The sequence below is a fragment of the Rutidosis leptorrhynchoides genome, chromosome 7 (genome assembly GCF_046630445.1).
Source record: "Rutidosis leptorrhynchoides isolate AG116_Rl617_1_P2 chromosome 7, CSIRO_AGI_Rlap_v1, whole genome shotgun sequence".
Taxonomy (NCBI): domain Eukaryota; kingdom Viridiplantae; phylum Streptophyta; class Magnoliopsida; order Asterales; family Asteraceae; genus Rutidosis; species Rutidosis leptorrhynchoides.
The window spans coordinates 56,684,584-56,693,705 of record NC_092339.1 but is presented as its reverse complement, the minus strand read 5'-3'; the positions used below and the strand labels follow the sequence as shown (position 1 = coordinate 56,693,705).

Sequence of the window (9,122 nt, the reverse complement as noted above, 5' to 3'; positions counted from 1 at the left end):
TATCGATTGGAATTGCCCGAAGAACTTGCGGGGATCCATAACACATTTCATGTTTCCCATCTCCATAAGTGTCTTGCGGATGATTCCTCATGGATGCCATTAGACAAAATTGAACTAAACAACAAGTTAGAATATGTTGAAGAGCCAATTGCTATACTTGATGAGAAAGTGAAAATGTTGCATAACAAGGAGGTGAGGACCTTTAAGGTTCAATGGCGTCGAAGTAAATGTTCCTAGTTTACATGGGAACCCAAAGAATTTGTGTTGGTTTATCTTCCCTCTTGTCATGCGGCTTGGATCGCGAGGACGCGCTCCGATGTAAGTGGGGGAGAGTTGTAAAACCCGAATATTTTTCCTTGTACATATGTGTAATTAAGTTACTTGTATAGTGGAGGTTTCGTTGTATACTTTAAAAGGAAAAAGGATTCTGGCCAGGCCATCTGCGCGCCGTGCGGGCCAGTGGCGCGCCGCGCCAAAAGCTGCTGACAGCTCATCTTCCTTTTTAATTAATTATGGGTGAGGGCTTTTTGGTAATTACACTTGGGATCCGAATTTAAGGCTTGGGATCAGCTGTTGGAGCCTCATTTACTCCATCTTCAACAACCCTTATCACTCCCAATTTATTTTAGAGAGAGAGAGAGAGAGAGAGTAAGATCCTAGTGTGAGAAAGCTCAAAATAAGGAAGAAGAAGCTCGAATCGGGTCTAAGTGCAAGCTTTAAAGTCGTTCATCTTCCCTCTAGCTATGTTTTGGTGGTAGTGGTATGCTCTAATCTTGATTTCTTGATTTTATTTTGATTAAGGGTTAGGGTTTGGGGTAGATGATGAACTTAAAACCCATTTGTGGGTGAATTGGGGGGTTTTGGGTGAAATTGGGTCGAGTAGACTCAAAGATGACTAACTAGGGTTTTCAAAGTGTTAAATTGATGTTTATGAATTAAATTAGTTAGTAAATTACTAGCACACCTATATATATGTAAATGGGCGTTGTGTGGCTTAGTGGATGACCCAAAATGGGTGTGTTGACTTTAATTGGTCAAATGGGTCAAAATGGACCTAAGTTAGTTAATGTTTGTGATTAATGCATAAACCTAGTGTTGAAATGTGTTTTAAACATATCTTGGATAATGTTAGGGTTTTGGGTGTGAGTTGACCCAATTTTAGGGTTAAGTGTCCAAATGGGTCAAAACGACCTAGTGATGGTGAGTGTTGCGAGTTTGACCAACTTGAATGGATGTTGATTATGTGTACATTGTAATAGGTGTGTTACCTTGAAGTTTCAAGCTTGGTTTATCGATTCACCGAAGGGGTAAGGTGAGTGGAATGATTATACATGTGTGTATATAATGTATCTATTTGTAGGGCAGGAAAGGGGTCGGGTATATGTTGTCTATACCACCAAGAGTTAGTGATATATTTCGTTGTACACTAAAGATGGATACTTCGTTGTCCAAATCGCCCAAGAGTTAGTGATATATTTCATTGTACACTAACGATTGCTTTGAACGGATATTTCGTTGTCCGTGTCGCCTAGGGGGTTAGTGATATATTTCGTTGTACACTAACGGTTGTTATGAACACCGATGGAAAATTCGAAGTACCATTCCCATGTATTATTGGTTAACCATAATTACGCGTTGTATTGTAGTATATTATATTATTTGGGTTATATATATGATATTGTTGTGCTAGCTTGTGATCTTGAAGGGTTTAGAGTTATACTTGCGATGGTATGCTATGTAAATTGCTAGCGTGTATGAGGTATTTGTATAAGTGCTTGCAAGTAGGTGTATTATATATGTATATGTATAATTATTGCATTCACTAAGCGTTAGCTTACCCTCTCGTTGTTTACCTTTTTAGGATCCGGCTTGGATAAGGGCAAAGGTATTCGCTTGGATTAGTGGCTCGGGGATTATAGCTTTTGGAAGTTCGACCGAGACTTGGGTAGTTTAACCCCAGACACCATGCTAGATGTGTCGTTTGGCATTTAAACTTTTTGTGGTCGAAACTCGCGTTATGTATTAAACTTGTAATTTGGGTCGTGTGGGCCCCGCTTCGTAAAAATAATTTTATTAATGGAACGTGTTAGTTTTACATGTATGAGTATGTGGTTGAAAGTATTTTGTCTAATTATGTCAGGAAAAGGTCAAACATTTTCGTGTAATTGACTTCCAGAGACAGCGGGCTGCCCAGGTGATTCTGCGCGCCACGCGAATACCTGGCGCGCCGCGCCACCAACTGAACAACATAATTTTTTTTATTTCACATTTTACGCGGGTTGTTCGTGGTTTGGTTTGGGTTGTTACAAGTAATGTTTTCAATAGTGTAGGAGGCTCCTTCAATTTTGGGAGTAATACTTTACCATTTTGGCAGCACATTGAGAAGGATGGGTTGGTGGTGTTTTTGGGTTTGTTGTTTCGTTCTTCATACCACATCGTTGCGCTGCAGTTGCGGCATTTGTGTGTTGGAGGACCTTGACTATGATAAGACACAGTGGATCCTAAAAAAATTAGCACAACATAAGGTTAGATGGTCTGCCAGGTAGTCTAGCCGTGAGAGACGGGGTGTAAACACCCCAACAACCAACTGTTACCATGATATTAAAATAGGCATCCCAATTAAACTGTGAAACTAATATGTAATTAGATTGCAGATTAATTACCAGACGAATTCAATGCGAGTTTCAACGTTGTTTTACCACGGTGTTGTTTCTGTGTATATGTTCCAGCTGAAACAGGAAGAGAAATCTAAGGAATCGTCTTTCATAATAGGAGAAGGGAAAGAGTATGTAACATGTAAGATACCTGGTGTGGAAGCTGACCCGGTCTGTACATGACTACTAATAGTTTGGTTTTCTACAATAAGTTGTCCGTGAGGATGGTTTATAGAAATGACAAACAATTCTGGACTTTGATGAGTTTAATATTGTTGGACATTAAAGACACTACCTAATTGCAGGGAGGATGGTTCATTTATTTTCAACCCACAATATGTCTGTGTTTTCCCATCTGATATGTGTATAGTGGATGAGCAAAATGATATAGGCCCATTCAAAAAGTTTGCAAGACATGTATACTGGATAGTATCTGGAGTGACATATTTTGTAAGAAAATAAATCAAAAAGTAGGAAACTATATAAAGGTAGAAACAACAAATGACATACCTTTCAAATTGTTGGTGGATGTGGATGGAATGTCAGGTGCAGGCATAGTAGATGAACGATCAACCATATGGAGGCTGCATAAACTTGACCTATTGAGAAGATGAAGTCAGTAATGGCAGGAATTTATGAAGTGTGAGGAACTTTTTGCCTTTCCAGAGCATGTGATATTAAATTGGTGGCTCATAACTTTTGTATCTGGTTTGATAGCAGTTACAAAATAAAAAGATGAAGGGATGTTGTCATTAATAAACATAATAGTAGTAGCATTTGTTAAAGGAAGCTGCAAAAATTGTGTATAGGTATAGATATATGTGTATATATACATATATATATAGACATATATATATATATATATATATATATATATATATATATATATATATATATATATATGCACATGTATACATGTATATGTGTATATACATACATAAGTACATAGACGTACGAATATATGTAGGTGTCTATACAGGTAGGGGCAGATACACTGTAGACGGGAAGCAAATGCAGAAATGGACGAACAAATACATGAAACTCATCTAAAACTAAGCAGGCATGACATAATCATATGTATAGATGCATTTATAAAAATAGTCTTAAAATCCCCGGTGAGAAACACAAACTGGGTGAACAATGGTAAATTCTCTAAACATGAGCATACGGTGAACAGGACCAGGCCCGTTGTTGTCACAGACCTGCATTCACTGAAGATCAAGTGAAGGCACGGACCGTGGTGAAGGTGTTCATGGGGTCAAATTTGAGGGGTACCGGTATTTTCAGACCAAATCAATCTAGAACATGAGAATTTGCTAACGTACCTCGGGGGAAAATGTGTTGTGCGCAATGAAGTTGGTGTTGGCGTTAATAGTTCCCTCCCAAACTACACCCTAAAAATGTGGAGGTTGACCAGAATGTACTTTCTCACACGTCAAGTGTTGGTGTTTGAATAAATGAAGCATGTTGACCTGTGTTGACCAACCCAAAGTAGCTGAATGTCTAGAGTATGGCTTAGTAATTTGTTAGTAACATATGAACCTGGATATTAAACATATAAAAATGCACAAACATATTCACAATTAGTCACAGGATTCCAGAAATGTGTCTTTCCCTATTTTGACCTAATCGGAAAGCATGTATGCCTTCACCCCGTGGTAGTATACCTGGTTTATATTTGGAGAAGCTAATCTAAGTACACAACATTGGACTACAATGAAGGACTGTATAAAACAATTACTGTTCATTGACTTATCATATAAACATTGTAGCTGCCAAGATGAAATCCATATACACATAGAGATAAAACATGTTTTAGTGGCGGTGAAAGCTTTCGTTTCATTCTATGCATGCGGCACTGAAGTATGCTGCTGGTTGTTTAATCAGAAAACGAACCTGCTACTTAAGGTGTCACTGCTTTCGAAGGGTGCTATCTACAGATGCAGCAAAGGGCATCGGGTTTTACAGGCTACAAAATATGTAGCTTCCCTCACCCCACGTGCTTAGAAGTAAACTATATTGAAAAAAATAGAGGAATGAAGTGGACGCCCATTTGAGCACAACCTCTTTAAAATACAGATGTGGTTGAAACACAAATCATTGTGAAATATATTGCATATGTGAATTTTACTAACATTTGAACCACCAGCAGTGAATGAGATGATCATCCCAATACTAATGATGTGTGTAAATAAAAAAATGTATTCTAACAGGGGTTAATAAACTGAATAATGGTGAACTATGCATATGATTTTGGGGCAGTAGGGAGTAAACACCTTATTAAACTTATGACCAAATGATTCACATGGGAATGAAAACGAAAGGCGCAAAACTGCGCATTATGATATTATAAGTTGCATCATACACAGTGGGAAAACATAACTTAAACCAACCATGTCTGGAAAAACGAACACGATAAAAGCAAGAACTCAACAGAGTGAGCTATTTATTTATGAATAAAGGAAAACCTATTACTGGGGACAGACACACTCATTCACATCCTTGTTCTCTGTGCCAAGGGCGTCTTCATCTTCTGATTCAGATGCGACGACAAACCTAAACAGCAGTGTAAATGGAGGGTGTCAGAATTCACACAGGCGCATAATAGGGGAAACATATAATTTATACAGTTCTTTGTGTGTGTGTATATATATATATATATATATATATATATACATACACATACATACGTATTCGTATATACATATACGTATATACATATACAGCTATATAGATATACATATACGCAATATATATATATATATATATATATATATATATATATATATATATATATATATATATATATATATATATATATATATATATACATATGTTTGTTTATGCATATATATATACATATATATGGGTGCGTGTATGCGTCTGTATGTCCACGTGTTTTTGCGATATATGGGAAGACAAACATAGCACAAAGATAAAAGTTTACCTCCGGTGACTGCCACGTTCCAAATCCTTTGCAGGTGTTGGAACTTCGATGGTCCTCTTCTGCCCTTTGGGTGTCGATGATGATGAAGCGAGCACGGTCGTTGATGGAGAGGAATCTGTTGAAATGTTTGGTTGTATGGCAGCTGCGAGTGGCGGGTTCGCGTGAACAGGTTCTGGTGCGTAAACCTTAACACAATTGAAGCTCTCAAATGGACCGTGCTCATAGTAGGACGTGGCCTTTAGCAGGACTACCCATGTGGTGTTGAGGAGATTAGCAATTGCATTTGGGAGCACAGTGTTACACGTTTCCTGAATACATAGCAACTCGTTAATCGGGATCCAGGTGCCTACGAAAATGTGCCAAAAATCGGTACCTTACCTCATCAATCTCATTCAGTAGAATCTTTGCAGTAGCTTGAGTGACCTCCTCCGCAGGCTCGTCAAAGAGGACCATGACCGTTTCCGCCGTTTCATCTCGCACATCACATATAATACGAAACCTTTGAAAACGGAGAGGAAGAGAAATTTAGGATTCATGCATTTAAGGTTAGAAAGGGGACACCAGTTTTTTATAAATTTTGAAATCTAAAGGGCGATTAGTCAATACCTTGTGATGGGTTCCGGGACGATGTCCTGGCATGACTCGCACCAGTGCTGGCCAGACATCCTTGAGAGGCCCTTCCGTGCTTTACATACGCTGCAAGTGTTGTAGTACCACAGTTTTTTCCACCGGATGTTGACAATCTCCACTTGACACTTAAATACATCGGCAGTCTAAATGATGTGGCAATATAGGTGGAGCCAAGTTAGTAGGCTGTGTTAGTTGGAAGTAAAGGGTGAAAAGGGTTGGTAGGTGCCACTTACGATATTCTTTTTCCCTCTGCGCGCCATATCAAGTAGGTCGCGAAGGGTTCCCTTTTGAGGTGGTGGGAGTTGCCACGCTGGAGAAGAGGGGTCGACAATTACAGGTCCTTCGATGGCACTGCAACAACAGGGAGTATGTATGTTCATACAAATAGTAATATCCGATATCTAAATAGAAGATGACATTAATAATCGGAGAGTTACCTCATTTTTTCCCTGAAGTTTTTAAGTGTGGGAATCTCAACATCGTCGATAATAAGTGTGGCAGACGTGCTCGAGAGATTCAGGGTATCTGCAAAATACATTAGCTAAAAGTTAGTGAAACAGGGGGAAATTGAGGCAACAGTAGACTGCGTGGAGGTGAAACGTACTATTGAAGCCATTTCGGACGGTCACAGAGCTTAAGATTATGAAATATAGGCCAGGGTTTGCGGCCTGCCTTTCACAGAATGCGGACCCCAAGCTTCCCCATAGTGTTGCGTGTATTGCTTTTCCCCTGCGCACAAACAAAGGATAACTGGGAAATTTGTACCTACCGAACATGCAACCTAATTTCCCAAATTGAGCAGCAAAGTTTGGTGTTTTGTGTACCTTTCATTAACCAGATCAAACTCGAGGGTGGTGGAGCCCTTTTTCGTTGGCTCTGGCTCCCCGACATTAGCAGCATACCCAACAACATCTATTCAAATAACCATACATGCATGAAATTTCACGCTGCAAGTATATGGTGGAAATAAATAAATTAAGAGGTTATAATATTTTTTACCGACTAAGAATTTGCCCAATGTGGGTTCCAAATTCTCGATTTCGATACAGCTAAACGGATGCCGGATAAACCCAGTGCTGTCACCAGTAGGCTGCTTTCGCATGAATGTGGACCCATTAAGCTTAATCATGAGATGGTTATCCCGCATGATGCGGTATTCAGCTCTGTTTGCTATAACGTCGAAGTCATTGAGTAAGAATATGCAGCCATCCTTCAGCCTGGCAATGAAATGGTGTGCAATATTGCTTCTGGCAGTCAACTAGATAACGTTACCCTGAATGACATTAAAGTAAGCAAGTTGTTAGGGATGACCTGGATAAAACAATTAAAGAATACATGAGTGCTCAAGAAACAAAGGTATCATTTAATTGAACATGTAGATGACTAAAGTGTTAGACATTAGCAACATAAATGAATATAAAGATTAAGTCCCATTGTCAATTAGGCAAAGTGTTATAAATGAGTACTTAGGATAGAAAGGTATCATCTAATTGAACATGTAGATAACCAAAGTGTTATATATTAGCAGCATGAAAGAAAGGTTCTCCTGATGCAGACGAAGGTTATAAAGATGTTATACATGGCCAACATCATAAAAGAATAACAAAATAAGTGAATGATTAAGAGACAAAGGTATTATGTAATGTAAAAGAATTATAAACTAAATGAGTGCCTAAGAAACAAATGCATTGTAAATGACTAAAGCGTTATACATTACCCTCATGAAACAAAGGTTGCCCTCAATCACACGAAGGTCATAAAGGTCTTATACATGACCAGGATAATAAAACAATTACAAAATAGACGAATGCTTAATTACCAAAGGGATTATCTAATGTAACATGCATATAACTAAACTGGCACACATTAGCAGATTGGAACAGATACAAATAACATAAATGTTTTACAAATCAAGTCTCTATACCTGCTCATCTGAAGCAATAAATTCAGTGCTTAAATACTTGCCATGCACCGTATATGTATCCCAACTCCTGCATATCATTACCTTCACCTGCGATGGTTTGCCTAATTCAAGCTCACTGAGGAGCACATATTTTTTTGTTTTAACCTCAGATGTGGTTGTTGACCTACCCTCAGCCATTGCAATAAAAATTGAGATGTTGGTTGATATCCATACCAATGAAGAAGGTAATTGGAATTTATAGAGCAAGACGAAGCTGCCGTAAAGGGAATGTGAACCACTGGTTCAATTTCATTTTTAATTGAATGAACCACCTCTTCAAATTCAAATTTAATTCAAATCGAACAGTTACAGTCAAGTGGAGGTAATGGGGTTATGGGACCAATCGAAATGCCAGGGTTCCAGAACCAGAGGAGGAAGAAGAAGCCTGAAACGATTGCTCGTGAAACGATGAATTGGAATTTAGGGTTCATCGAAACCATTAGAGAGAGGCTGAAGATCGACGGTTCCAGGCATAAAAGTTTAGGCGGTTGCATTCAATTAGGGGAAACTATGACGTTTTAATTTTCGTATACACCTAACAGTATCTTTATTTTTCCTTTTTCATTTTATTAAGTTTATCCTTTTTTTCTTTTAATTAATAAAAGACTTAAAATTTTTTTACCCTTTAACTCATGGTAAAATGGTTAATTAGGATGGTTAATGACACTCATTAATTGACAATGGGAGTCGGTCTTTATATAGGTATAGATATGTATCAATAAATTATGACAATTTATTGACTTTATTTTTGTATTTAAAGTCAGTTCAGAAGGGGTGAAATTCTTGGTAACGTGATTTAAGAGAAGAAATGTAAAAGACTTTAACACCCTTAAAAATAAAATAAAATGAATTATTTAATGATCGAATCTGTGCAAATCTCATCAAATCCAACGATTCATATTTTCTCGTATCTTTTGTATTTTAATCA

The 9,122-nt window shown here is 38.0% G+C and overlaps 1 protein-coding gene across 1 annotated transcript; it reads right to left on the bottom strand.

Annotated features, from left to right (window-relative positions):
* Positions 1-5,125: 5,125 nt before the first annotated feature.
* On the bottom strand, positions 5,126-8,332 carry LOC139859262 (replication factor A protein 1-like). Its single transcript, XM_071848058.1, has 10 exons — positions 8,156-8,332; positions 7,231-7,489; positions 7,056-7,143; positions 6,836-6,960; positions 6,669-6,756; positions 6,465-6,582; positions 6,208-6,374; positions 5,980-6,100; positions 5,602-5,909; positions 5,126-5,210 (listed from the first exon to the last, which is right to left on the bottom strand). Exons 1-10 carry the CDS (start codon positions 8,330-8,332, stop codon positions 5,126-5,128), a joined length of 1,536 nt encoding a protein of 511 aa, XP_071704159.1.
* Positions 8,333-9,122: the final 790 nt, after the last annotated feature.

Bases quoted from the DNA above. Each gene is read 5' to 3' on its own strand.
- LOC139859262 (XM_071848058.1), bottom strand. From the start codon at position 8,332: ATGGCTGAGGGTAGGTCAACAACCACATCTGAGGTTAAAACAAAAAAA. The intron at 7,490-8,155 runs GTATAGAGACTT...AACGTTATCTAG, and splicing joins TTATTGCTTCAGATGAGCAG to TTGACTGCCAGAAGCAATAT. The intron at 6,961-7,055 runs GTACACAAAACA...GTTTGTGCGCAG, and splicing joins TTTGATCTGGTTAATGAAAG to GGGAAAAGCAATACACGCAA.